Source organism: Colletotrichum acutatum (assembly GCF_030867785.1).
Source record: "Colletotrichum acutatum strain CBS 112980 chromosome Unknown BDZ83scaffold_2, whole genome shotgun sequence".
Taxonomy (NCBI): domain Eukaryota; kingdom Fungi; phylum Ascomycota; class Sordariomycetes; order Glomerellales; family Glomerellaceae; genus Colletotrichum; species Colletotrichum acutatum.
In genome coordinates this window covers 273,897-301,778 of record NW_026848996.1, presented here as the reverse complement: position 1 = coordinate 301,778, position 27,882 = coordinate 273,897, and the positions used below count along the sequence as shown (strand labels likewise).

The window sequence follows — 27,882 nt, the reverse complement described above, 5'->3', positions numbered from 1 at the left end:
AAAAGATTAGGCAAGGCCAGAAGCATAAAAATCGTGGAGAAGCAGAAGCTCAGAGACGGGACGAAGAGAGTTAAGAACACTCGTCAAAGGTCAACGCAGAAATTCTGAGACGAAGTCAGGGGGGAGGTTCTGGCGTATGAATTGTACGGGGAAGTCTTGGCGGTCCGGACAGCCCGGCGATTGCCAGCAGAAGCAGCAAACTCAGAGACAACCAAACTTTTGGAACTGAAATGATCTTCGAGGCTCGGCGTCCCAGTGTAGGGATGGCAGGACTAGGCGGTAAATTAGGACATTTACGTGGACGGCGTGGGCGGAAGAAGGAAAGAAAAAGGTTATTTGATTACGCCCACTACTTTGGGGGCGAACAGGGCCGCCCAGCAAGGCATCCATCTTTGGACGGACAGTATCGAGCACTTGCCAACCATCTAGAGATTCGAGGCCTCGGGATAAGGCCAAGGAGATTTGATCGCTGCAAGTGAGAAAGTAAGGACGGCGGGAGGCTGCGGGTAAGATTTTGGGCCAGAAGCATAACCCGGGCGCGAGCTTGGGGATATACAAACACTTTCGAGGTTGACGAACATGAACTCGAGGCCTCGAGAGTCCAGAGTCACAATCGTACGGATACACGTGTAATACTTGAGCCGGGCGAAAGCTTGGGAAGATGGCGCAACCAATCGGGCGGCTGCCTTTTGACCCTTGACGTGGACTCAGTGAGGCGCAAGAGGGCGACGACGCAACTCTCTAGTCCCCCCGTCTCTCAATGGCGCGCGACTTTTTTTGGTGGTCGACTTGTCTTCTTCTCTTTTTTAGAGCGAAACGTACGCCCGTTTTGTTACCAACGAGAAGAGCCTCCCGGCCTTGGCTTTTCACCCTTACTCGGCGTTGTTTTTCTTCTCTTACCGGCCGACGAAGCAAGCAGGGTGGACAACTGCAGCCGGGCGAGTAACCGCTGCTTACACCTTAGACACAACACCCAACACTTAGAGTACGAGGGACAAAGGCGGTTAGTCATGTTGCACGACTTCAGTAATCAAAAATAGGAACCATCTCTTTCGCTCTCTCTTCCTGCTCTCTTGCTTTCTGTCTCTTTCTAACTTTCTTCGAAGCGCCGTAGGCCGCCTCGTAGAGATTAGAGATCTTGGCAGACCAGACGGGGGACCGCCAAGAAACCCTCTTTTTTTCTTTGGCCCCGAGTGCCCTGACTAGGAACGCCTATCGGGGAATCGGGGGCTAACGAAAAGCTCTCTACTATCGATGGTGTCTGTGCCGGCGCCGAACACAACTTTCTTAGTGCGGGAGCACTGCAGAAGAATGCTTTGTTTTTCGGGGGTTATCTACCTATGATTCCGTATCGCAATCCCTTGCCGAAAAGTACTGTAGTTGGAAATGCGGAAGAGAAACAAACGAAGGCAGATAGGTTGCTAATACCGTAGATAAGGCAGAGAGACAGCCGCGACTTTGCAGGAGAAGAAGGAAGGTCTTGGTGTCCCAGAGCCCAGGTAAGGGGTCAGTTTCGCAGACTCAAAAACTCTCGAGCCCTGGACCTGGGACGCGGACGCGGACGGAGGGGAGGGAGGGACGGGAAGTGCGCGCGTATCTCCCTCTCTCTCTCTCTGTTGCAGTTGCAGCGCAGTGCCGTGAGTGCGACGCAAGATGCAAGACTGCACCCTGCGGCGCCTGTCTGCAGCCGCACGTACCCTTGATCTCTGTGAACGACGTCGCGCAGCGTGTTAAAAGCGTGCTCCCGTCGGCAGTCTTGGATGGTGCTAAACTCAGCAGGGGAGAAGTCGTGGTTTTGCACTGCCCTCGGGTCTTTTGCCTTCCTGCTGTACGCAGTACCCGAGTATCTACTTCCCTCGTTGCAAAGTCTTACATATTCCTAAGGTAGGTAGGCCCGAAGCGTTGAGGCTTTGCTGCTCCCTCGACTTGGTCCCCCACGATGATGCCAACATCGAGAGAGCCTTGGATGTACTGGAAGAGAAGACGACTAAACGAAGGGCAGAAAAGCCGACTGCAGCGAGGAGGTTCTGTATGTACTAGGCCGAAAGGCACTTGCGCACATCCACAAGCCACATTTCCTTCCTCTTCCAAGACACCAAAGCTCTACCCGCCTGGTTGAGATTTGTCGCATCTTGATGCTCTCGCGTTTAGGCATAACGCATCACGGAAAGAGAACAATTCCCGAGTCCAGACCACTGGTCCTGCAAGCGAGGTGCAATGATTTGCTTGCGACAGAGAGGGCCACTAGACGACCAGTGTCATCCGCCCCGTCGGTAGACGGTGACGATAAGGACGGTAAGACCGGACCTGACGTCGTTGAATAGGGGCCGTGCGGCTCTCTTTCCATCTTCCTCCTGATTTCTTCGATCTCTTTTCTTCGCGTCTTCTATACAGTAGGCCTCTCAGAACCTCCGATTCCCTGAAAGAAAGGTCAAACAAGCCATCGTCTAGAGAAGTCCTCATCAATTGGAAATCCTGGTTTGAGAGTCCAAGGTTTGACTAGTCTTCACGATCATGACGCGGCAGGGACGCGGCAGCGGCAGCTTGAACGGGAACTAACGAGTTTTGGCATCCAATAGTGTATTGATATTACTTTAGTGTATATTGTAGAGAGAGAAAAGATTGTGCATTTTCCAGGTGGAAGAAAAGGGGGCTTGCTTTGACAAGCGTAGTAAGCCACGATGACGACTCTTTTGTGCTAAGCACACAGATCAAGAAGTCAACATGAGTCTTCAACCCCTCCATCTCCCCCCTCTTCGACCAACAACTACATATTTCTGCAAAGTCTTGACCTCACACGGTCCATTCAGGCATACGCCGGAGGCTCAGCAGCAGCCATCTGCCTCTTCCGCGCCGCGTTGATAGCCTTCAACTTGGCCGTGCCGAGACCAGCGACGCCGTTCTCCTGGTTGTCGCCCAGCCACGGCTTCTTGGAATCACCCAGCATGCTGCCCGCGAGGAAGTACGCAACCTGGCCGAGGATGATGAGCACAAAGGCGATGGGGTACATCCAGTGAATGGAGTAGCCAAAGACGTTGACGCCGATGATGATGCCCCAAAAGTTGCCCGTCAGCAGCGAAATGTTGTAAAACGCGGCGCTGGCCATGCGCAGCAGCAGGGGCACCAGGCTGTAGAAGAGGCAGAGCGCGAACGTGTAGCCGAGAAGGTAGCCGATCGCGGGGCCGTTCCAGGTGGCCTCACGGAAGGACTCGCGGTCAAAGATGGCGGCCTGGACGCCGTTGATGCACATGCCCCACATGCCCATGAAGGAAAGAACCTCGTAGACGGGCCGGCGGCTGACGAACCACTCCTCTGCGACGTTGGTCACACCGTACAGGGTCGCACCGAGGAGGGCGAAGAGGTCGCCTTTCACCATGTCGATCCCGGGACCACCGTTGGAGCCGGTGATGTGGTCGCTGGCCAGGAGGACGCCGCAGCCGCCAATGGCGACGATGATGCCGACGATCTGGAAGACCTTGTAGCGGACGCGGAGGAGGAAGAACGAGAGGATGATGACCACAACGATGGCCCAGAAGTTGAGTAGCTGGGCCGAGAGGATGTTGGTGTAGCGGTAGGCCAGGACGGTGAAGTAATTGCCCTCGACATCGAGGAAGGAGAGGATGAAGTACTTCCAGCCGTCGCGGAGGAGGAGCTTACCCCACTTCTTGAAGCCGTACTTGTAGATGGTGACGGGGAAGTAGATGAGGAATAGCAAGATGTAGTTGAAGACGGTCTGGAAGGCCGGGATAGAGACTCCGTTGTTGGCGAGGAAGGAGGTGAAGGTATTCGTCGAGGTGATGCACAAGGCGAGGATCTGGCCGATGATGAGGACGATCCAAAAGTCGACGGTGGTGAAGTAGCTCCACCAGTGCACCTTCCGGGCCTCGATATCGTGCAGACCCTGGCCTACGAGCTCGGACTCGTCGTGGCCGGCAGTGATCTGTGTTGTCGTCACCGGCGCGGTGTTGAGGTTCTTGGTGGTGTCGTCGTCGGCGGCCATGGCTGGCAACGGTGCGTATGCGTGGCCGGGGTCGGTGTTGGTATCTGGGGTTCTGGTGAAGGGTAGGCGCGGTAGCGACAGAATGGACTCGAAGCGAAGGGATGCGATGCTAGGCATACAGCGACCTGGGGTGAGGTTAGTCGTCTACCTTATTGCCTTTGCCACACGGAGATGTGATTGGGGACCATCTGATTTGCCGGGTTTATTCTACATACCTTAGTGCGCACACGAGGGTATTCAGACGGTAAATCGTCTGCGCGAAACAACCTCAACTCTCGGTAGAGTGTCGTTGTCGCGATGTGTGGTTATTGATATGGATTTGTAGTGATATTAACTGCTCTGGTCTTTCTCGTCCCCTGGCAGCAAGCGCAAAGACTCAAGTCGCTCGCTGTTTTGTCTATCTTACGATAGCACGGCACATGGACGATGCGCCGAGAAGTGGTATGCGAGGAAGTTGGCCGAGGCGGCGCGCAACATATGATGATCGTCGGAGGGGTTCGAAGCGGTTTGCTGATGCCTTTTGGTCAGGCAACGCGTGTTGTAGTGGATTTGGTATCGGCGCAAAACTTTGCTTCGAGCTGTCGCAAAAGAGGGAGGGGAAGGAGGAAGAGGAGGAAGAATGCGACGAGATGGTTGGAATTTTATCGCGGCAACATCCCAGTCGGTAGAGAACCAACAGCCCAGCAGAAAAGAAAGAAAAGAAAGAAAAAAAACTTCAGCTGCACTATCGCCCTAGGGAAGATGGTGGTGGTCGGGATGCAGCAGTGGGGAGCTATCGCAGTCGCCACGAGCCTTGAGGGGCCACGGGGGTGGGAGGCCCCGCCAGTTTCCTTCTTCATGTGACGCTCCCGCTCGCCTGACTGGTCCGGCACCTCAGAATCACTGCGACCGCTGCACCACCGCTGTACCGCAACCGGCCCAACATGGCGGGACCGGCCGATTTTCAACCATTTTCCCACCCACCGGGCCACCGCCTTCCCTCCCAGTGGACGGCGCGCCGGCCAAGACGTCCTCTTTTGGGGGACCTGATCCCCGTCCGTCAGCGCACTTGCCCGGGATCTGGGTTGCACATGGCCCGTGTTGGCGTGCTTTTTGGGTGCGGTGGTGGGGTACTGCAGTGGGCGGCAACCGCGGGCTTCGGGGCAGGGGTCTGACGAACACTTGAATCTTTCCGAAGCTCTTCAACCTTCAACTCTTGAGTTCGTCAACAGCACTGGATATTCGGTTACGATAGTATAAACCATACTCTTGACCAGATTATCAATTGGTCATCTTGCAGAGATGCCTAACGCCGTGTTGATGTGCTCTAGAGTTCTCCGGTCCCAGCGCATCACACAAAACCGATTACCAATCTTGCGCGTCTTTGGGCACGGCTTGCAATATGACGAAACCCTCCTTCACGGAAATTGAGATGATCTACGATTACTCTATCCTGCTAGTTTGCTCCATGCCTGCCGCTACCTATCGATGTCGCAAGCGATGGAGCAAACATACAATAGCATATAGTACATAAAATACCGAAGCGATCGAGACGACCGACGCGACCTTCCAGCCCAAGACAAGCACTTCCCAGAAAGTCATCCACGCGCATAAGCCATGCAGTATGAACCCTAATAGCCAAAAGACTATGGATCGCAAATAACGGCCCATTGTCCCAACAGGAGGTTCCATCCAGTCAGGAACTGTCAACCCGAGTAGTATGATAGCGTGTCCGGCGAACGGATAGCCCAAGAGAGCGAGGTAGAAGACACCACCGTCGGTGAACAAGTAATGCGTAGGGTTCGAGTCAGGATACGCCCAATCGGGATACTCATGCTTCAGGTATACGGATAGAGCAACGAATATGTAAGTTGCGCGTCGGAAGAGAAAAACAAAGGTGAACACCGATCACGACAAGACTCAAGACCAAATAGGGAAGCATCCACTGCACGTCAGAGTAAGAGTCCCCGGTATCAGCGGATGATAGAGGCGCGTGACTTCTATAGCCGGCCCGATCAAAGTCGAGCCCTTCCTCGGAGTTCTCAGGGTTCAAAGGTTGCCTCTCCTGGCTAGATTTTTGCGACGTTAGCGACGCCATCAGTATCGATGTCGCACCGTCCCCTTCGTCATGCTGGACTTGAGCAACACTCGGCGCAGTCTGCGAATTTTGGCCACGAAGCTGTGGAGGATCCGCATTGTGATCCTGACAGTCTGTATGTGTTGGCTCTGAAACGAATGGGGCAATAAAAGTGAGTATTGGTGCCACGAGCAGTAACACTGGAAGCACTTGGCCGAATTGCCACGGGCTGCCTCCAGAAGAGTCTTCAGGGAGTTGACATAAATAGTCCCACTCTTGTACGACAATTATTGTCAATTTTGAAATGCTCTGGAGCAGGATGACCCATAGCCATAGTATCTAGTTGTCAATGTCAGTCAAGCTTTGCGGTCGCGTTCTAGAGGCACGGCATACTTATCCCAGCATGGAGTTGAACAAGTCAGCTTGGGTACGAAACAGAACAACAGCTGCTAAGACGGGTCTGGTCATGACTCCGTACCGGAAAGAGCCTAGATCCTCCCCTTTGGAGGCTGTGTGTCTCCTTGAGCTTGAATAGACTTCCAGTTTTCGCAGCAAACGCCTAGCCAAACGACCTAAGGGGACATGAACGATCCGGTGAAGCTGTTCAGATAGACGAGTCGAGAGCTTGATTGACCTTGCGAGAAACCTAAAGCTAATGAACATCTACGAGATGAGCATTTCCACGAAAGCAGATGTCTGAGTGAAAGGTATAACGGGGTACTGTGCTTGGTAAAGTCCTATCCCGCAACTTATGGAAAAGAAGCAGATGGCAGGGTCGTTGAGGTCAGCGGCAGAGTTGGAGCCCTTTAACTTTACGCCCCTTTCCCAATTGAAGAATGCCGTCGGCACCATTGCCACAATGAGCATGAGCAATAGTACGAGCATAAACGCTAGACGGCTATATCTCGCCCACGATCGCTTTTGAAAATATCTTCTCAAGACCGTCAAGCTTAATAGATGAGTAACACAAGAGAACAAGGCCAAGTACACCGTCATTTTCCAGTGTATTGACAGTAAAGTCTTGCCTAGAGATATAAAGCCGCTAGCAACTATGCCTAGCCCTGTAAGCATTTGGCGTCGCACATGCTTAGAATACTCTAGAACAGATTTGCTTTTAGTCATGGCATCCGTCGTATCTTTGACGGAGCTGATGAGAAGGAGTCTCTTACGTTATCGAAGCCAATTCGGAGGCGCTCTGAACGGGCTGCGCTAGAAGCTGGTACTGGGATACGGCATTCTCTGAGCGCTTCCCTAGTCTGAAGCCTCAACCAAGCTAATAGTTTGACATCTATTGGATTCGGTTCCCAATTGACTGGATTCACTGCTGTGTCTGTGACACTGTTTAGGACTGATAGAACTCGTCGCATGGCAGTGAGAATGCTGTGGATTTGTTGCGGTGGCGCAATTCTCGGGTCATACGCAATGAAGTAGTTGACCAGAAGGAGAGCGAAAACAATGTAAGCTGTACCGACAAAACCAATAATAAGCTTGGGAATAGTTGTCAAGTCAAACTTTCGATTGCTGTTGAACTTTGCAGAAGCAGATGGGAACGTAATCTTCATCACGCAGGAGACTTACGCCAATTCCTCCTACATCGCTGGTCGGTTTCCATGGGTTGACGCCGTTGCCGCAGTTGACGTCTGCAGGACATCCATTTATGACCATTGTCAACGAAAATTATAGACCAGACGTTCGCGGAAAGAAAGGAAAAAGCGATGTTATTGCTTTTCGGACCGACAACTCATTCAGAAGGCTAAGAGTTATAACACTGCGTCAGATAAGAAGTTGGAGAAGAGACTGGAAGACGACTTAGCGAATCTTGACCTCTTATGTGCGGATTCTGTTCAATGTATGATACACCATCTTCGGCTTTGGCTGACATCTGTACAACCATGCATTCAGCACCGCCCGCTCCAAGCTCGTGCTTCTGCATGAGAAGTTGCCAGTGTTCGGATAATTACTATCAATCACGTTGAATGATTCAGCGCTGGCCACCTCTGTCATGGTGATGGCAATCAGGTTGACCTATGAGAGCAAGCCTGATGACCTGTATATGGCCGAAATGGAATCACAGGAGGTCCTTGGCCTTCCAGCCGTTCACGGAATCATTCAGCCTGCATAACGGGCACGCAGGACTCTCGAAAAATCAGAAAAACTTGATAGCGAGACGCCGCTTCTGACCACAACATGGATGGATCTGCCTCAAACCATAGACCTTGAGTGATTATTAACACCGAATGCGGCCCCACATCGGAACAGACGGCCGTGTCCGTTGACTCGGAGCCAGCCGAAGCTTTACCTCCCCCATCTTGCCTACTTCTCCATAGACTTTGAGGAAACGAAACTTGTGCAATCCCATGCACTCTCTGACTATTGAATGATACTCAGCTATAGTCTGTCGATGATCAACTTCTGTCATCTTGCTCGTTACTTCACTTTTCCGCACTTCGCGTCTCTTCAAAGGACGCCTAAGGGACCGCGTGTTATCTCGACCGTGGTGCTGCATTTGGAGCTACTGTATCTTTGCCCGCCCTTATAACTGTAAGCAATCACAATTTGGAACATACACAAATACAGCGATTGCCTTGGGCAGCATATCGTCACTGGTCTTAATAATGAACAAACCCTGCGTGTGCAAACGTCAGTAATGGCGTCACAAGCGAAGCTTTTGCCTGGCATCGCCTACCTCCATCCGATCATAGAAATGGTCTTTCTCGTCATGGAAGTCTGGATTATCTCCTGCCCATAGTATATACTAAATGCGGAGCGAAATGGCAGCGAAAGAGAGGTGGTTATGAGAACGTAAGTTGCCTACTGATCTTTGTGTATTTGGTATATTCGATTAAAAAGTATGTTATCCTGTGTCTTTGGTTAGACAGTTGCGCCAACAGCAACAAACCAGGCCATGATCATGAACTTTTTCTTCTTCCCAGTTCCCCCGCCCATCCTCATTAAGTCTAGACGTCCTGTTGCTTTAATTCATCCTACACATACAATTCCTATGGCGTAGTTTCGTCTACATAGTATGTGCGTACATGCTACCCCTTCCCAGGAGGCATTTTCTTTCCATAACATCGTCAAATGTCAACTCCTTTACAGAGCAGCAACGATGCCAGCAATGGCAGCAAGGGCAAGGCCGCCAACGGCGACACCACCCTGGGGAGCGGCGTTGCCGGTGGAAGAAGCAGTGGCGCTGGCACCGGTGCCAGTGCCAGTGACGGCAGTAGAGGCGGTGCGGGAACCAGAGAGGGTGGCGCTGCTAACGGAGGCAGTGGCGTTACGGGCAGAGGTGACGATGGCAGAGGCGGAAGCAGAGGCGGAAGACAGAGCAGCGCTCGCGCTGGCGCTGACGGAAGCGAGAGCAGAGGAGACGGCACCGGAGACGGAGGCAGAGACAGAGGCGGCGGCCGAGGAGGCAGCAGCGGAAGCGGAAGCCGCGGCGGAAGTAGCGCTGGGCTGGGCAGAGCCGGCGGTGGCAGCGTAGGCGGCGCAAGCAGCGGCGGCAGCGGACTGGGCCTTGCCGAGGTCGGCCGAGTTGCAGGCGGCGAGCAGGCAGGAGGCGGCGACGGGAACGAGGGCCTCCTGCTTCTCCTTGGTGCACTGGCAGGCGGTGTCGGTCAGGGCGCAGCCGACCTTGGGGATGGCATCGGTAAGGCAGGGAATCTGAGGGGGAGGAATGTTAGTTTGGGGTCATAGGGATGGCAGAAGGATTGTAACGTACGGCGCAGGAGGGCTGGCCAGAGAAGTCCTGGGCGACGACAAGGCCGGCGGCAACGAGGGCGAGAGTGAACTTCATTGTGAACGTTGTGTGGTTGTTGTGAGTATTACACGGTATTAGGTTGATATATCGGGTAAGATATAGGACGTGACGAGGTGGACGACGTTGAGATTAGTGGACGTGAAGTTGAGCAAGACAGGAACCAAGAAGAGATATCCAACGCCGACCCGAGAAGACGGGATGGGCCATAAATATGAGTCCAACGCGCGCCGGCAAGCCACCACGCTCCTTCGGGGGAGACAGAGACAGGAGCGAGCGAGTGTGAGGGACCCCTGGCCTTGACTCTGAAGCTTTTCCCCTTCTGCCCTCTGCTCGCAAAAAGCTTATCCCAAATATCCGCACCGCGCAGCGGCGGGCGCGCGCGACGGCGGCGTCTCCAATATCCTTTGGGGTGGACTCGTGGAGGGTGGAGGGTTACGTTAGCTCCGCTTGGGGAGGCGTTAGCTTTTCGCTTTTCTGCCGGGGCGACGCGACCTTGACTGGCGAGCAAGGGGGGTGAACCTGGACCTGGATTCATTCGACCTATAGCTAGACCCTAGGCTACGGACCGGGTTCTGGCCAGGAACATGCAACCATGATCTCTTTGGTCAATGGCAAGTTGGCTCCGGGTGGGAGAAGGGTTGGCAGGGGCACACGAGACGGGGAATCAGCGTGATCATTCTCGAGCTGGGCGAGTGAACTGATTTGTGGCGCTGGTGATTGAGGTGACATCCAATTGACTCTTCTGGCTCCAATGGCACGTCAGCGAATTGCTGTACCATGTATCCCTTTTTTCAAGCTCATTCGAGCAACGGGCTGGCGCACAAGGAGCTGGATTCTCTGGCGAGGTTGTCCACCGTCCAGCTATCTTACTGTCTAGCTATCTAGCTGGTCCACGCTGTCTCGCGGTCCGTCCGCCCGTCTAACCAACTCACGCTTCAACTCTCTAGCTCGTGTCCTGACTCTCGATTGCCCGTCGACCTTGGCTTAGCGTCCAGCCTCATGAAAAGTGTGACAGCCGAAAGACGACTACGAGACGGACGAAATACGGGCATCTGTGCGTTTTGATTGGATGGCAGGTGGCTTGAGCCCAACCGAGAACGCGCTGAGCCGGCTGGCTGTGCTGAGACAACCATCGGATTGAATCGAGTTGCCTCGACTTGCCCATCATCTGCCCTGTTGCGTCGGCACTTTTCCTTCCCATCAGTCCTGCTTTGCCCCCGGTGGCCTCTCGGAGATTCTGTTAGTCAGTGTGTCTGCCACTCTCACTATCTTTAGCTAATCAGCCGCCGGGCAAGCTATCCGCACAGAGATGGAATAAGTTGCTAAGGCCCGACAAACCTGACGCGTCGCCGTCTTGGTAGTAGCAAAAAAGCACCCGAAAAGAGCGAGTTGATGGCCGGCCGGTTCTACGACCTGAGTGCCGGGCTGGCATGACATCGTGCGAGGTGACATGCGGGACCAGCAGACCAGGGGCCAGGGGTCAGTAAGAATACCTACCGCACGGGGAAACCCAAACCAGAGAGACCAATGGCCGTTTTTGCCGTCCTGGTGACTGTGGGAAAGAGGGAAAAGAGAGAAAGGGCCCCACGGTAAACACCTGATTTGACCAATTTCATTAGAGTTTGTCACCGGCAATATGTTCCTTGCAGCAAAGAAACAATGAATTACTCTATTCTGCAGGTTGCCTAGGCGCCTTCTGGTAACTCTGTGGCCGACGAGACTGGGATACATACGGTAGAGTTTGTGATTAATTTTACTGAGAAGGAAAGAGAAAGGTTAGTTAGAAAGGTAAAGAAACATTGAACCTTCTAGACTTGCCTTATCAGGCGAGGGGTTTTCTTTACTCACTCACACTCATCTCGGCTGGTTGACTCGTCACAAGAAAGATGGCGCTGCCGCGCTGCCCATAGACACCCTGCCGCTCTCCTTACACAGCGGCTGCGTACAAGTAGTCGTTTCTTCTGACCGCCAACTTTGCCATGTGTTACATACCCTATTCATACTCCGTAGTTGCAACCCAGCAGCGAGCCCGTGGAGTAAACACGAACGATATTAATAACAGCAAGCCAGCTGTTCGACGACTTGGAAGCTCCCCCGACCTTCGGCTACCAAATAAAACGTGGAGTTCGCTTCGGTACCAACGTTCGGACCTCTAGCTCCCAGTCGCTGCTCGACTCACAAATGGTTGTTCCTTGGAAATCTTCCTTGCGCTGCTATGCCGATCCCCGCTGGCAATAAACCCACTCGACACGAGCTCTGATCCCCGTCTTATTGTGCCCATGTTTGTGTCGTGCAACTCCCCGCAGCCATCCTCTTGTGGCCCGAATATCAACAATCGATGAAGCGTTTCTTTGTTTTTCTTCCGGTAACTCTGAGCAATGTCCGACTTTCTCCACTATTCATATTCTTTGCTCACACGCGAAAGCTCGTCCCGTTGAAGGTCGTATCTGGCTGCCGTGCTCACTCTCCGCCCGGCTGGTCATGTCTCGATGAAGCATTCGATCGTTAATGCTCCGCAGGTTGGGTTGGAAAGTCTCCGAGGGGTATTGAAAGGGCTTCCGGGGTTGGACTTTGATTTCTCGACGGCATGCGATAGCTCTTCTCGACAGTTCCGACAGTCCAAGGCCGACCACGATGATGGTGAACCGAGCGTTGAGCAGATGTTGAAAGCACTAAAGTCATTTGAGGAGAACTTATTTCGACACAATCATCTATCCTTATAATCCAACGCATTTCCTCCCATCGATCCTGACCAAACCAGATGCCCAATTGAAGTCCTCCTTCAAGCTGCTTTGGATGTCACTGCTGCATTGCCGGGAGCAATGCGGTACCCATCACTAACTGTCATGACGAGCGAGCCTTTGTTGATCATCTCCCACGGGTTCCAGTAGAATTTCAGACCTGGTTTCTCCTTCTCCACATTGTACACACGACCAATGAGAAAGACGTCTGATGGTGTCTTGCCATGCTTGAAAGCGTACTTCCAGGCCTGCATTCATGTTAGCTTTCCTCGATCTCTGATGAACCTGGAAGTCAGTGGATAAAACTTACCAAGTTCATTTGGTTCTGGCTGAAGTGAAAGGGTTCTTCGAATTCACAGACCGTTCCCTTGACCTCGATATGATACGTAATCGTGTGCGAAGACCACGATTCGCGAACCATTCCAATGGCCTGGGGTATCTTCCCCTCCGTATCAGTGTAAGTGAATTTAACACGCCCTTATCCCAATGTACCAGTCCTGGTCGATGGACCTGTACACCACACCGGGTGGTTCACCCGAAGACTCCGGTGTTGAGACCATCGTGAAGATCTTCAAGTTTCTCATCGTGTCTCGTAGGGCATCATTGACTTGGATCAGACTCGGTTGGCCTTTACCCAGGGATTCGCTCAAGGCAAGGATGGTTATTTTCAACAAAGAGTGATCTCGTGAGGAGCCCGGAATTTTGTCGACACGAACAAGCTCTTTGACTATTTCAGCGACACTCACATCCGCAACTCCGAGCGTGCGCTGAAAAAGCTCAGCACTGGCAGGATAGATGTTGGCGAGCGCCAGAGAGTTTGGGAGATAGCTTAAGCCTTGCCAGACGCAGGTATCCAAGGGCACCCAACCGCTTTGCGGGTGGTACACTAACTCCATGACGGATCGAAGCTTATCTCTGGAAGTGTGTCTGTCAGCTTCGTCGTTTGGGACTCAATAGCTTTTGTACTTACTTTGCATCCCCCTTTAAGTTGCGGCAGTTCTTGGACAGGTACGTGTAAATTTGTCCTACGGCCCCCAGAGTCTCTGTGCCAATGCGCGACGAACGGACTGCCTGAAGCTCTTGCATGTAGGCCATGATGTTGACTTGGGTGGTTACCGAGAAGTTCGAGAAACATGACCAGTTTGCGTTATCTGGATCGGGAAACTCTCCAAATGCGAGAAGAGACAGAGATGGCACCGCAGTATCCTTCAGTTGCCGCTCTTGACCATCTCGGCAAGAGATTTTCATATACCGGACTTCGTGTCGCATGTAATGGAGATCTGAGCGGTAGTCCTTCAACAAGTGATCTCTGAGGAGTAAGAGAAGCCCTTTAGGATCTTTGGCGATCAGCCAACGGCATTCCCTGCTAAGCGTCATGTCCCTGAGGTCCATATCAAAGAACGTCAATCTTGGGAGAATTGCTATTCCGCAAGAGGACTGCAACCATTCGATGAAGGGGTGTGTCTCTTTCTTTGGCGCTGAAGTCTCGCCAGTCAACCTGGCTTCAAGTTGGAGATCTTCTGCTGCCATCGCTATGGCTGTTGAATCTTCGAGAGTTACGCTCTCCCTAATCGCAACCGAGTAACTTGCCCGCTCAAGGTATGCTGGGTGCAAAACTATCATAGGGGCTTCTGGGCTACTAACGTGTTGGCTAAGAAGGTTAGGAGGCGCATCTGGGTCGACGTAATACACATATCGGGCGCGAGTTGGGCTAAGATCATCATCGGTTTGGACCCAGATACTTTTCAGGTCCCTCGCGTCTCTCAAGCCGACCAGCAAGTGTTGATGGAGGAAGAGATATACCATTCCTTCTACCAGGCAATCTAGCGAGCGTTGGTCATCGCGTTTTTGCTTCGTGCGGTGATCTCTCACAATCCGTTCGCATATGCTTCTTTTCCATAATTCGTCGATTCCACGTCTTTGAAAGAGGGCCTCTCTGCGATGATTGTCACGAGCCTCGGGGTCCATGAGGACGAGCTCAAGACCTCTGGGGGCACTCCAAGCCACTTCCCGCGAAGCTAAGTACAGGTAAGCCGTTGAGGGAGCAACGAATGATCCATTTGTTGTAGGTAGAAGTGGTAAATTGCGCAACTTCGCTTTGCATTGTCCGCCAGCGACAAGAATCGCCGATATTTTTCCATGCCATTCGGTGGATTTGGAACTAAGATCAGGCTTTTCTTGAGAGACCCAGTCGCAAGATTCGGGAACGAATCTCTCCCCATTCATAGGTGTTACCCCAAGACGAGCAAGGCCTAGAGGTAGGGAGTTCTGTGGTGTGTATTCGGCAGCTAGATGGCCAGCTCGCTGTTTCGGGGAATCGATCAAGGCTGCATTGTTGAGGCAGAAATCGGGTGGAAGAAGATCAAAGTCTCAGGGACTTGGAAACACCCTAAACGGCTTCGAAGAATTCGAGAAGACTTGAGGCAATAGACCAGTTTGGCGTCGAGACTATCCCAGAAGACGTCGCGAGATGGGGTCCGCTCTAAGTACTGTATAGGATCGCCGATCTTGTTGAGTCTCTCGACCGCATCCCCAAACGCGTTTATGACCGCTTCTGCAAGCTTGTTATTCCACGCGTTTCCTTCGGGAGGCGCTCTCTGTCTGCGAGTAAAATGAAATCGCTCTGAATCAGGAACTGTGCGCTTGGTTAGTCATTTTTGAGGGAGCTTTGATGCGCAAATCTTACCCGAAATCCGTAATTCCCAATTGGTAGGAAGGTAAAAGTTTGCTGCTCGTGAGCGATGAGACTTCCATTGTCCTTCACTGGGAATGCCAAAGTTGCCTGTGACTGGTGTATGTTCTTTCTTTGGGATTCCGATGGCATCTCATCCACTGCTCTCCGAACGATAATGTACTTGGTCTTTTTCTTTGACTCTGTGGAACTCTTCCTTATGACGACAGATCTCACTTCCCCTTGGAGTTCTTCGTCATGGCTTCTGTACGTAGCTTAGTACTCAACTTCCTCTGTTCCTACTTGGACAACGATATGCCTCAGTCGACGGAGAAAGAGCAAGACTTCTGATTTCATCTTGCGCAGATCTTTGGCGATTTTCCCATGATACTGCCTGTCACCAATCCGTAGTATCATTCTTGTGGTTCCTGTGTCATACTTCTGTTTGATGACTCGGGAAGGTACTAGTAGCATTACTCCCAACATGTCCCCGGTCTTGTTGAGCTTGAAGTGGTAAAAACCAACGGAGATTTGAACGGCACTTGCAACCTTGAAAACAGACTTGAAGCCTATAACTTTCTCTCCGATGTATCCCGAATGAACATCTTTTTTCGACTTCTTCGTGCTCTTTCCGATCCAGCAGAGGGCGTCAAGCTGCTCCAGGGAAGACCCATTCTCGTTGCACCCGGTCTCTAGGTCGTAGAATTTCTTCCCATTAGCATCAAGTAAGGACTTGAGAGTCAATGAGAAGCTCGGGAATAATTTTTGGTTGATGACCGCCGAGTAAGGTAGTCATTATCGTCGGCATTTTGAATGAGCTCCAAAATGAAATGGGTTGGACTGCTGTACAGCTGTTCCGAGAGAAGTTTCAGTGCTTCCCCCAATTGTTCACCCGTGAATCCATCTGCTTGGCCCCTCTGCGCGCGTCGTTTTCGTTCGTAGAGCTTCTGCAGTTGAGCGTCTGCCTATTTTCGGGACCGTGGTAGCGTTGGCGGCTTCATGCAGGGCGCGAAGGCGACTTCTCGCCACACCGGTGTGTGACGGGCTTTTCGGAGGAAGTCTTGGAGAGGCCTGAGAGAGTTGTGTATGAGGACTCAAAAGCCCAACAAAAATTCAACTCAGCGGCCGAGAATTTCGGATTGGGGCAAGATCAAGACGGCGGTGAGGTGAGAGTGGTGAGGTGAGTTGAAGATGTGAGTTGAAGATGTGAGTGTGAGAAGATGAGTATGAGAAGGTAGGTGTGAGAAAAGGAGAGAAAAGTCTGGGAGATGCCCCCGAAGAGGGAGATTTGGTCGTAAGTAACTTCCTCACGCGACGTGGACTTACTGTTTCGGAAAATTTGCGCGGCCTTCGAGATCAAAGAAAGGCACGAGGTCGTGGATTGAATAGCTGTTGAGGAAGGAGCCACCCTCGCGCTTGCTGCCTGACGTGTATTCCCTACTTCATGGAGAGGATTGCTTTTTCAAATTTAGGGCCTTGAAAAAGCTCTCATGTACTGGTGTTTGATGAGCCAGGCATCCTCATACTAAGATGGCTTTCACATATCTCACGTATGAAACCTGGTACTTGATTGACTTGATCGCTCTCGGGAAGGCCTAAATCTAAATCCCAATGTTTGGTATCGCATCACGGTCATGGGGGATGAGATTTAGTTCAACTCATAGAACGAATTGAAGAGGATGTCCCTACTGCTGTCCAGCATCTATCGCATGTAGTCGTACTGCCCGGTCTGCCTCGCGTTTGAAGCGGAATATGCCCCCCCCCCCCACGTCACTTAACGAAAAGCACAATAAGTTGGTGAAGTCTGTATATTACAGTAGACTACAAAGGTCTTGTATGTAACCGCGATCCATTAGCCCTCAACGGCTCCGTTGTCAACACCTCTCACATCCCCGGCCGTTCATCCAACATCTCATCATAGATGTCATTCGCAGCCCATCCATCCTTAACCTCCTCATTCCCACTTTCACCTTTACTCTCCGCATCCGGTTGATCCTCATACATGTTGCCCCTAAGATCCTCCGCCGATCCCCAGAAAGCGGAAGCGAGATCACTGACCCCTCGGAGGACTCGTCCGTGTACTTCGACGAAGGGCCATGTCTCAGCAACACAACGGGCAGCACCACTAGCAGCGGAGGCGAGAGCGGAGACGAGATAGCCGAGGCCCGCGCCATCCCGGCCAGTGTCCTCCTCCACCGGATCGTATACCCGATCGAATGTCGGATCGTATAGCGGCGCGTGGTGATGACCGACATTGAGATGAGGTTGATGGTGGTGGCATCCATATATCATAGGAGCATCTTCCCGTGGAGCTGCACCGTTATCCCGGTCAAAAGACCTACCAGTTCCCAGCCAATACTTGACCCACTCATGACCAGTCTCCTGGAATTGGCAGAAGACCGTGACGTTGCCATCGTCGTCGATGAGATATTCGTTCCAGAGGTGGCTAGGGGTCAGAATCCGACCAAATGGCATGCCATTATAGATATCCCGCGGCACAGGATTCGCTTCCAGGCAATTGATGACCCATTGGCGGAGCTGCTGGTCGACGTATCTGCCGTCGATGTCGAGATAGAAAGATGAGATGTAGTACATCAGACCATCGTAATGGATCGCCTCCACGAGCTCCTGAGCCTCGGCGTCATTCAGAATGCCGCGGACGCGACTGAGAACGGACATTTGGTCCCAGTTGATCCTGTTCAGCGTGTAGTCCAACCCCATCTGGAGGAAGTCGCGACAAGTGACCTGTTCGCCCCTTGCATGACTATACGTCTGTAGCAAGACGTCGTAAATGTCTCTTACACCCCATGACTCTCCAGGGGCGTCATGTTCCAGGCTGTAGTTGGCGACCCGCACAAAGAAGTCGTCGACGAGAGACGGAGGCTGTGGCTCATCTGCTCTACCCATCGACATCGTGGCATTCCTAAGCCAGACGTTGAACCGATCTCGCTCAAGGTGGTAATCCTCAAGGATCCACCACAGAGGCTGGCAGATGAACTGGCATTCACATTCTTGCTGGCGACTAGGAAGCCAGTGGTTGCATTGCCCGCAGGCGTTGTGAGGGACACCTCCGTTCGGCAACCACTCTCGGGCCCAAGATCGACCAGAGAGATAAGTGGCGAGGAAGTTCTTTGTATCGGCCTCCCTCAGTCTCCAGAGGAAGCGGCGGTAGCTCATGAACCTATGGTTGTCCTCCCTGATTTCGAGAAAGTCCTGCCACATTGCGAGCTCTTCTTCGATATCTGCATCGTAGGGGGCCCGGCATGCGTCAGCGCGATGCTGCAGTGCTAGGAGAGGTCCGCGCAGTTTAGGAGACACGCTCTCAGGGTCGGTGTCTCCAAGGAAGTCGAATATCTCCTCAAGCCGCTCACGGCGCTCCTCAAAAGTGGGAAGGTTATGGGCGTCCATGTTGATAGGTTTGAGTCGGCGAGACAGAATAGAGGATTGGGAAATTTAAGAGAAGGAGATTATCATTAATTTGTTGGAGATGTTGGCTCGAAAGAATGGACTTCTAACGGAGAGCCTAAGACCTTTATATATATCTTTATAAGTCCCCAAGGTCTCAACATGCTTTTATGTGTCGGAGATAGGTATTTTTGGCTGGCACTATAGTTCCCGACCCATTGCAAGATAGAGTTGGACTGTTGCGAACCAAGCCGTGTGCCTCTACGGTCCTTATACGACACAAACAATTCGCACACAGAGTCGCATACACATAGTCAACATCATCGTGTACGGATCCGCTATGGAGATGGCTTCCATAGCATCTTTTCTTTCCTGTTGGGAAGGTCACGGGTTTTCCAAATCTGCTCACATTGCGGCAAGGACTCCGTCAAGGTATCAGCAGCGAGGTACCCGGTATCTCCGATGAGCCGGCTTGGGTCTCAAAGTAAAGGACAAGAATTGGGTGTGCCAATGAGACTACTGTGGTTTCTTGGTACTCGCCAACGTTGTTGTTGCTGTCCATTATGATCCCAAACTCTAAAGCATACGGACTCTTCAAGCCTAACAACCACCCCTCAGTTTCGGAAAGCCTGTACGAGCTCATGCAGCTTGTCAATGACAACTGGAGCAATAGCTCCGAGAGTGTCTTCGATGATTCTCTCGAAGAACAGCATTGACTCCTCCTCTGTGAGTTCCAGGTGAAATCGTTCACGAACCTTCAGCACCGCCTTGTCGGGCTCGAGTCGAATGTCGGGAATGTTCGCGTCCACCATCAAACTAAACAAGTTGAGGATAAGATTGGAGGATTTACGCAAAGCAGTGTAGGCCAGGAAGCAGTACTGCTTGAACTGTTTGAAGTGCTCTGAGTTGACTCCGCCCATACAGTCCACCATTTCCTTGGAAAGCTTCATGACTGGTGCAAACGGCTTTGGATCTCGTCCGAGGATGAATCCAAAGTCAGCGTGGAAGAAATGACCATCCGGGGCGAGGAGAAGGTTATCCAGATGCCGATCGCCGACACCTAGAATGTAAGTGATCACGCAGTATCCTGCGCAAGACTTGATATAGGTGTCCAGAGTTTCTTGACGCAGACCTAGGGGTTGCCGGTCGTCTGGGTTGTTTGATTTCAAGTAGGTAAGTGCCGGATTGTTCCTGAATTTCGAAGCAATGCTTTGGAAACTGACGGATGGAACGAACTGAGAAGCGCCTGCTGTCGTGCTAGTAGCCAGAATTTTGTAGGGGGACAGCTTCAAATCCAAGTTTTCTTTCTGCAGTAATTGATCCATGAGAGTAATGATTTGAATGACCAACTGGTCCTGGCGTAGGTCGTCACCAGTTTTGAAAATGATGGGATACTTCTTGCCGGTGCTGGTTTTGAAGGTGACCTTAATTGGGCAAAGAGATGACTTAAAGACCGTCGTCTCGTCAGGTACCACCCCGACCACTAGCATGGTAGGGTCAAGTGGTAAAGGCAGTGGCGGGTCTATTGTCAGAATTTCGTTCTTTGGATCTGCCAAAAAGTGTTTGACGCGGTCAGTCTTTTTGGCGATGGATTCGTGTGACGTTTTGACTTCTCCAGAAATCTTGGACAAGATGGCAATCAACTCAGCCTGTCTCAAGAGTGTTTTTCTCGATTCGACTCCATCCGGTTGCTTCACTAGTTCAGTCATGAAGTCGTAGGCGACCTTTCGGTAGATGTTGCGGTTATCCAACCCCTGCTCCGGGCTGTGATCGTCACACTCGACCATCAGGTACCAATGGAAGTAGTTGCCAAGAAGGAAGTTACCAGCTGCTCGGGATATCAAGAATTGAGCCAGAGACGAATCATGGATGGCCTCCTGGGAAGAGTCGGCCTGGATATGCTCGTATTTCAAGGCTTGCACCAATTGCAGCAGATAAAGGAGCAGCTCATGATCATCCGCCTTACGTAGTCTTTCCACAGCATATGCTCGAACAGCTTGGTTGTCGAAGGTGGGGCCAAGCAACTCTAAAGCGTCGTCGACGTCGATTTCGGTCCAGCGTCCCAGGACTTGCACTGCCTGCTTGGCTTCGCTTTGGTCTTGCCAGTTGACTGATTTCACAAACTTGGTGACAGCCCGTTTGTCTCGAGTGAGATGATAGCGGAATTTCCAGATTAAATCCTTCTCCTCCGGGGTTAACGTGTGGGTTGGCGAATACGACATGATGAGATTCAGCTCATCTCGGACCTTGGCATTTGGTTTGAGATCCTTGTCGAGAACCCCGTGGCGATGCTGACTTCTGACAAGCCTTCTGTGCTTGCTTTCGGCTGGATTGTCGCGAGCACCAACCTCAGGGTCATAAACCTTCATCAATCGACTCCCAGCTGAATCGTCAAGCGCGTCGATACCGGGACCAAACTGCACTTCGGGCGGCGGCTTCAGCATCACATTAGACTGAGAAGCAGACACATGCTGAAGCGCCGAGATTGGCGGAGGATCATACTCCAGGTCCGCGAACACAACTGGGAAGTCGAATCGCGGCAATTCCACGTTGAGCTGGAACTTGGAAAACCCAGCATGGGATTCGGTGTTCACAGGACCCTTTTCGCCTGAAACTCCCTCCTTTTCGGTTGATGCATCTCCGTTTGTCGTCCTCTGGCGTTGCATAGTCTTGAGTGATGCTTTTGCCGACTGTAGTCCGCGCTTCTCAAAGCCACGGAAGACAAGCTGATCAAGCCAGTCGACTCTGGGTATCTCGCCCATTTCGTGCTTCTTAAATAGCTTCTCCATGCGCTCCAGCTCTTCAGCGTCCTTATCTACGGTTGGAGCCACTCCTTTCTTCGAGCCGTCCCGCTTCTTACGCGGAACCGCAGGCGTAGTGGTATTGTCATTCCCATCGGCGTTCTTGTGTCGGTGGACTATGCATTTCTGCCGGCCCTTCTGCACCTGATTGTCTCGATCGAACAGTGGGAGCGTTGTGCCGCCGAAGGGGATCGCATGGCCTCTCGCTTGTTTTCCTCCAGCTGGTGACGAGTCCCATAATGTGATGGCTAAGCAAGAGTTTAGAGGGAGGGTTTTGTAGTTGATCGGTAGAGTGAGCCATTCGTTCCATCTATGCGCGCTCCGCGTCAGAGGTCTTTTCCCAAAATTAACCACCAGACGTAAGGGGCGTCGCTTACCTCCTCTCATTGCGAAACGATTTGTACGCCGTCTGGATAGGTACTGTCAACGGCTTCGAGCCGGCCCATACTTGCACGGTGACGTAGAGATCGGAGTGCGAACTAGCAAGTCAGCGATGACGACCAGAAGCCGTACGAAATGTATTACCTTGTGTTAGAGCCGATGTGTCTCAGCTCGGCCTTTTCCAACAAAGTGGAATGCAGAAATGGTGTTTCGTCGCCCTCTAGATTAATACTATCGAGGCAGCGTCAGTTACGCGCATTATCTGGCTTGAGAACGACATAGTGGATGGGCGCATACATGCGAATGCTGACTGGATAGTCTAGGGACTCGGAGCTGGCAAATGAAAATGGCTCCATTGTGAGGATGGGAGCTCGTTCGAAGAGGTTATGAGTCCATTATGCAATGAAGCAGGCAAGTTGCAGATTGTCGTTCGGCGAATGCGACCGACAGCGGTCGCATGTGTTTGTGGGTAGCACAGGTTGAGGTCACTGACTGCACCAGACTGGATAGCCACCGGTACCGTAGGCGGCAGCTGACTGTGGGAAGCTCCAGTGGAGTGCATTAGTACATCCCAGCATGGGCCAGCAAGCTGTGGACCTCTGTTGTCTGCATCCCCCGCTTCAGCCACATGTCTCTGGACCTCCTGCTTATGTCTTATCGATAAGGTAGTCACCCTCAGCCACATTCACCCCACGCCCTTATACCTACCTAGGTGCGATAACGATTGTTGGAGCGCGTTGAGTGGAAGGGTCGCCTGGGGAGTGCCTGTCGCGTCTTCCATGCTCAGTCACAATTTCACGCGTGATATCCTGCACAACCACCAGAGCTCGTCATCGAACCTCGTGCAGAAGGCGTACTCCCTGGTTCTACGCCAGGCTCTGCCTCATATCAAGCCGAAATCCTCGACGACTATAATACCAAACACACAGCAACTTCTCACCAACCGACCCTTTCAACATCGAGAATGCCGGCAAGAGTTGGAGGCTCTTCCTCCCCCGAGTCGAGCGAAGATGATGCGCCTCGCCCTGCGCGCGGCCATCTCGCCGCGAGAGACAAAGGCAAAGGTCGCGATGTCTCCATTGGCAAGCGCAAACGTACAGACACGGAAAATGGGGGCCATGCTGCTCGTCGCCGAGCTACGCGCTCCGTTGAGAGAGAAGAAGAATACGATTCGGACATCTATGACCCAGACCAACCAATGGAGGAGCGTCGAGAAATTCAACGAAAGCTGCGGGACCTCCAAAAGGGCATCACCGAAAATATGGAAGAGTACATGCTGCCAGGCTCAACCGGTCTGAAGGATACCTTGATGATGGCTCAGCGCGTTGCTAAGGGTGTGAAGCAAACGACGGAGGCGACAATAGACTCTCGCCTGCTTGTCAGTGCCGTCGATATGTCATACCGCAAAACCGTGAGGTTGATGCAGGGAAGCTCCACTGAGGGTGTTGATGTGGATGAGTTCGTCTCCAAGTGCTGTACCTACATGCGGCAAGCCGGTGGAATCGCAGACGACGAGGCGCCAGAGCTATCGGTGACACAAAGACGGAGACGCCGCACCAATAACAACTCACGCGATGAGGAGGATGAAGGAAACGACGAGGCCTTCAACTGGAGCCATCTTGGACGCTTCGCTTCTTTACCAAATGTTCGTCGGCCAGCCTTGCCCGGTTTTCTCCTTGGTCCCTTGTCCGTTGAGAAGAAAGTACGCAAAATATCGAAGCGCACCGCCCCTTTCAGACCCAATAACCTGGAAGAGACAAGACCTGAGGTGTTGAATGTCGAGGACCTTGCCAAGAAGGAGAATGATTTAACCGCTATCTGCGGTAAGATCCTGAAACAGCTGGACAAGGTGCAAAGCAGCATTCAAACGGAGCTCTCTGAAATATTCGAAAACACGGAAATGGACGATGCCGAGCAGATACAACTCATGCAGAAGTATGGTTTACGGGATACAGGCGGTATAGACCTCCTTCGTTTCGTTGTCAACCCCAAATCTTTTGGCCAAACGGTCGAAAATATGTTCTACGTCAGTTTCCTTATTCGTGATGGAAAGGTTGGCATCGAGTTTGACAGCGACGAGTACCCCTCTCTCAGTAAGCCGGTCATCATCTGAATACGTAACCACATTTGTACTGACTGGATTTCAGATCCCATCAGCAATGGAGACGCAAACGAAGACGGCACGGTCAAGCGTGAGACGGCGAAGCAGCAAGCAATCTTTTCCATGGACATGCAGACTTGGCAAGATATCATTGACACATTTGAGATCGAGGAGCCGATGATCACCCATCGGAAAGAAGCAACAGCGCAAGGTCCCGGTGCCAGGGGATGGTACAGTTAGAAGAAGACAATACGGCGTATTTGGCGTTTCGGCATAGCATCTTAGTTCATCGTTCACTGGTGCTGGACGATAAATAGAATACCAGGTCAAAATGTTGCAATGGAGTTTTATGGGAGGTATCACAGAACGGAGGATTGGAGGAATATTCCCAAGGACGCCAGTATGGGGGAGTTGTTTGACCTACCTAGCAATGAATCAATGGGGCAACTGACGCCCTCCGCAGCATCACTCTCTGGACCCTCCCCGACTTGCCGAAACTTCAGAACGGGCTTGCATACTATGTGTCATGTCATAAGGTAAGGTACGAAAAGGTCAGTGAGGTGAAGACGAGGTAGGGAAATTGGCCACAAAGACAGTCCAAGATTCCAAGGGATGTGCACGTCCGCAAGTCTTTGACCGACTCCAGAGTACTCATTGTTGGTCTACGCTCCCTTATTCGGCATTGAGCCTTTGACTTGTTATTTTCAGATTCGGGTTTGGAAGCTTTGTTGAGAGTTGAATGGAAGTTGCACTGGGAACAGGGCAGTCAGGTACGCAAACGGAGGCATTTTCGTCTCCCTCGATTTGGGGAAATCTACCCCTGGCTAGAGGTGGATTCTTTCAACAAGTCAATCGAATTACTCCGAGTATCCTTCCTACTTCGGAGCTTCTTGGGGCCAAGTCGATGTTCGAAGTTCTGAAAACAAGCTACGGCATAAGTACAGCATGACCACACGGATCAAAGACCTTCGAGCAGCTTTTGTTATTTCATTTCCCTTCTTATCTTTCTCTATCTTGTTTTCCCTTGCTATTATACAACCCAGATCATACGAGGGAAATTGTAAGTACACCTTGCTTGGGAGCTGACATACTTTGTATCGAGAGATATGGCTGGGGAGAAGGGCGATGAGGTTCCAGAGAAGGAGGTTACCCTAGGCCGAAAAAGCTCTCGGGAAGAACCTCCAACTACAACAGCATCTGGGAAAGATGAGCTAGGTGTGCGGACTTTGTTGGACCAGGGCTTCGAACAGCCTCCAGCAAATGAAGAGCAACGGAGGAATGGAAGCAAGGCGTCCATATCATCAGCGCCTCATGATGACTCGTCAAGCACAGTAAATCCTTCTAGATTCTCCTGGGCCGCCATGGCTGGGAAGGGTGCCACTGGAGCGAAGTTGGATATGCGGAGCGTGGCAAGCCCTTCGCGAGATGATCTCCCAACAACAGCTACGCCCGTATCAGCCATACATGACGTATCCTCTGGTCGTCCCGCTGGTGAAGCAGAGCTTCCGGTCAGTCGAGATCGAGACCGACCAGTGCCGTCAGATTCAGCCTCCGCGAGCTCAAGCGTCTCCTGGCAAAATGTTTCAGTTTCCAGGGGCAGACGTCGCAAACCCGACGTTTCCAAGGGCACTGTGCCCGTTCAGCAGACAAGGCAGACAAGGCAAACAAGCCGGCAGAAAAGTCCGGTCCCAACCACCTCTGAGTCGACTCCGCTGGACCAAGAAGGCGAGGAGACTCAACTGAGAAATCCAGCGCCAAATTCGGACCTAATTGAGTCGACTGAGTCGAAAAGGCTTGAGGACGTGAGAAGTTATTTGAGAGGCCTCGCGGAATCACACGGCATTCTTCATCTAGTCAACAAGGAGCCGGTGCCCACAACATGCGAGGAGCTCTTCAAGGATTTTGCCTCAAAGGTCTCCGAAGAATGCAGCACGAGGCACAAGAAACTTCAGGTCGAGGTATCAAAACTCGAGGCATCGACGCAAGCACACGCGCAGCTGGAGGGGGAGAAGACTGCACTTCAAGAGATCGTGGCGAGGCAAATTGACAAACTTGGCGAACTTAGCCCGTCTGAGCAACAGGCACAAGATCTCGAGGTCCAGCTCACCAAGTGTACCAACGAGCGAGACAAACTCAAGTCGGGCCTAGAAGCAAATCAGAATCAGCTCAAAATGGCCCAGAACGAGTGCAACGAGAAGGAGATTGCCCTCCAGCGCCGCACAGCAGAGCTCAATGAAGTTCAATGGCGTATCCAACAAATGGCTCCTCCGGTGAACGAGGAAGAGCTTAAAAACATCATATCTAAGCTCCGTGATCAGCTCAATGCCGAAATATCAGCCAGAGCGGCAGCGGAGCGCAAACTTGAAGACGAAAAGGGTGGGTGGCAGGCGAAGGAGAAGCGGCACGAAGATGACATTTCTTATATGGAAAAGCAGTTGGTGGACCACCAAAAGCAAGTCAAGGAAGTACAAGCCATGGTCGAGAGCCTTCGGAAACAACTAGCGGAGCAGACCAGGAAAGTTTCCCAAGCCCAAATCGAGGTGGAAAACATAACTTTCACCGTCGGCCACGAGAACGTTCCCCTTGCAGAATTCCGTAAACTCGTCGACAATGCGAGGGGTGAGATTTCGGACTTGGAGATCCAATTAGTCCAGGCAGAAGCGGAACGTGATGAGGCACTAAAGCAAGACATTCCCATGGACGATATGCGGGACATCATCGGAGAGATTGTCGGTTTCTACAGCCTCGCCATGGATGATGCCGTGAACAACCTGTACAACAACTGGCGGGAAGAGGAAGCTAGGCTAGCGGACTTGGTGTGTGACGGCAACGACGGCTTCCGCAGATACCCTCATGCCGTCGTGCTTTCCGACGAAAAGCCTTCACAGTCACTATCTGATGATCTGTTCTCGCCTCCCAAGCGGGCTTCTGGGGCTGTAGCTTTGAAATCCGAAGAATCGCAGACCGAGAGCGAGCCTGAAGAGAGGCTTAATCTCGCGAAGGAGCTTGGAGAATTCAATAGCCAGTCCTCCGCGGTAAGCTGAAATGAACCCCTCAAGATTTAATGAAGTTACTCATTGAATTCATAGGAACCGGAAGAGAACCAGGGCAGTCCCAATCGAACGCAACAGACACTCGCGGACGAACTCGACAGACTCGATAGAGTGTCTTCGGCAGTGAGTTCAAGCCCCTCCATTCTTGAGGCGATGCTAATCAGTCTTCAGGGGTCCCAGGGAAGCAAGGTCGACCAAGGGGACGTGTCCCTTGAGCTACGCAATACCAAAACCGCATTGGATGAGTGCCAGCATCATCGTAAGGAAGCCGACAGGGAGATAAAAGACCTCAAAGATGATGCCAAGAAGCTTGTTGATGAGATTACGCGACTGAAAGCAAGCGCTCGGGTGCTGGAGCAGACCATCAAGGAGCACGAATCCAGTGCCGACCGAATGAGGGAAGAATCCAACAGACTATCTGCTATCCAAGCGCCCGACAAACAAGACTCTGAGACCAATCGCAAGGAAGCTGACGAAAAGATCAAGAACCTGGAAGTTACGCTCCAGCAACGAGCAAACGAGCTCAAGAGGTTCCAGAGAAGGGAAGAGTTCTTGTCACAGGTCTCTGAGCAGCTCAAAGGGCAGTTAAGCGCTGTCCACGACAGACTAGGCAAAGCTGAGGCCAAGGCTACGTACGCCTGTGCGCGAGAAAAGCTGGCACAAGAAAAGTTGGCACAAGAGGCTGCCACCGCGGACGGATCGAGCACAAGTTCAAGCTCGATGGACGACCCAGGAGAGCACCTTAAACTTGTGGCCGACCTGATCGACCGCGTGGACAAAGCGGAGAACAACCAGGCAACGGGCCGCAGAGATCTGCAAGAGATCCAACAGATGGTGACAGGCCTCGATGAGGACGCCAAACTTCTTCGGGAGGAAAGAGACAGCCTGGCTCTTGAGAGGGACCAGCTCCAGG

The 27,882-nt window shown here is 52.1% G+C and overlaps 8 protein-coding genes across 8 annotated transcripts; 1 reads left to right on the top strand and 7 right to left on the bottom strand.

Moving 5' to 3' along the window:
• Positions 1 to 2,806: 2,806 nt before the first annotated feature.
• BDZ83DRAFT_746431 (uncharacterized protein) lies at positions 2,807 to 4,000 on the bottom strand (the record flags this gene model as incomplete). Its single annotated transcript, XM_060513272.1, has 1 exon — positions 2,807 to 4,000. One exon carries the CDS (start codon positions 3,998 to 4,000, stop codon positions 2,807 to 2,809), a length of 1,194 nt encoding a protein of 397 aa, XP_060371545.1.
• Positions 4,001 to 6,655: 2,655 nt separating this feature from the next.
• Positions 6,656 to 7,298, bottom strand: BDZ83DRAFT_161095 (uncharacterized protein). Its single transcript, XM_060501397.1, has 2 exons — positions 7,226 to 7,298; positions 6,656 to 7,153 (listed from the first exon to the last, which is right to left on the bottom strand). The coding sequence occupies exon 2, from the start codon at positions 7,125 to 7,127 to the stop codon at positions 6,720 to 6,722; it is 408 nt and encodes a 135-aa protein (XP_060371544.1). The 5' UTR covers positions 7,128 to 7,153; positions 7,226 to 7,298; the 3' UTR covers positions 6,656 to 6,719.
• A 1,851-nt stretch (positions 7,299 to 9,149) lies between these two features.
• BDZ83DRAFT_746430 (uncharacterized protein) lies at positions 9,150 to 9,852 on the bottom strand (the record flags this gene model as incomplete). The annotated part of the gene is made up of 2 exons (XM_060513271.1): positions 9,150 to 9,719; positions 9,778 to 9,852. 2 exons carry the CDS (start codon positions 9,850 to 9,852, stop codon positions 9,150 to 9,152), a joined length of 645 nt encoding a protein of 214 aa, XP_060371543.1.
• Positions 9,853 to 10,727: 875 nt separating this feature from the next.
• BDZ83DRAFT_597669 (uncharacterized protein) lies at positions 10,728 to 11,659 on the bottom strand. Its single transcript, XM_060506910.1, has 2 exons — positions 11,112 to 11,659; positions 10,728 to 11,055 (listed from the first exon to the last, which is right to left on the bottom strand). Exons 1-2 carry the CDS (start codon positions 11,545 to 11,547, stop codon positions 10,814 to 10,816), a joined length of 678 nt encoding a protein of 225 aa, XP_060371542.1. The 5' UTR covers positions 11,548 to 11,659; the 3' UTR covers positions 10,728 to 10,813.
• A 939-nt stretch (positions 11,660 to 12,598) lies between these two features.
• On the bottom strand, positions 12,599 to 13,652 carry BDZ83DRAFT_746429 (uncharacterized protein; the record flags this gene model as incomplete). The annotated part of the gene is made up of 4 exons (XM_060513270.1): positions 12,599 to 12,805; positions 12,868 to 13,002; positions 13,304 to 13,472; positions 13,528 to 13,652. 4 exons carry the CDS (start codon positions 13,650 to 13,652, stop codon positions 12,599 to 12,601), a joined length of 636 nt encoding a protein of 211 aa, XP_060371541.1.
• A 3,460-nt stretch (positions 13,653 to 17,112) lies between these two features.
• On the bottom strand, positions 17,113 to 18,636 carry BDZ83DRAFT_746428 (uncharacterized protein; the record flags this gene model as incomplete). Its single annotated transcript, XM_060513269.1, has 1 exon — positions 17,113 to 18,636. One exon carries the CDS (start codon positions 18,634 to 18,636, stop codon positions 17,113 to 17,115), a length of 1,524 nt encoding a protein of 507 aa, XP_060371540.1.
• A 611-nt stretch (positions 18,637 to 19,247) lies between these two features.
• On the bottom strand, positions 19,248 to 22,171 carry BDZ83DRAFT_645995 (phosphatidylinositol 3; the record flags this gene model as incomplete). The annotated part of the gene is made up of 4 exons (XM_060509903.1): positions 19,248 to 21,744; positions 21,812 to 21,913; positions 21,960 to 22,035; positions 22,069 to 22,171. The coding sequence occupies 4 exons, from the start codon at positions 22,169 to 22,171 to the stop codon at positions 19,248 to 19,250; spliced, it is 2,778 nt and encodes a 925-aa protein (XP_060371539.1).
• A 392-nt stretch (positions 22,172 to 22,563) lies between these two features.
• Positions 22,564 to 24,461, top strand: BDZ83DRAFT_597663 (Nse4 C-terminal-domain-containing protein). Its single transcript, XM_060506909.1, has 2 exons — positions 22,564 to 23,908; positions 23,963 to 24,461. Exons 1-2 carry the CDS (start codon positions 22,780 to 22,782, stop codon positions 24,154 to 24,156), a joined length of 1,323 nt encoding a protein of 440 aa, XP_060371538.1. The 5' UTR covers positions 22,564 to 22,779; the 3' UTR covers positions 24,157 to 24,461.
• The last annotated feature ends 3,421 nt before the right edge of the window (positions 24,462 to 27,882 follow it).

Bases quoted from the DNA above. Each gene is read 5' to 3' on its own strand.
- BDZ83DRAFT_161095 (XM_060501397.1), bottom strand. From the start codon at position 7,127: ATGCTTACAGGGCTAGGCATAGTTGCTAGCGGCTTTATATCTCTAGGC.
- BDZ83DRAFT_597663 (XM_060506909.1), top strand. From the start codon at position 22,780: ATGCCGGCAAGAGTTGGAGGCTCTTCCTCCCCCGAGTCGAGCGAAGAT. The intron at 23,909-23,962 runs GTAAGCCGGTCA...ACTGGATTTCAG, and splicing joins CGACGAGTACCCCTCTCTCA to ATCCCATCAGCAATGGAGAC.
- BDZ83DRAFT_597669 (XM_060506910.1), bottom strand. From the start codon at position 11,547: ATGTATCCCAGTCTCGTCGGCCACAGAGTTACCAGAAGGCGCCTAGGC. The intron at 11,056-11,111 runs CTTGCCCGGCGG...ACACTGACTAAC, and splicing joins TTCCATCTCTGTGCGGATAG to AGAATCTCCGAGAGGCCACC.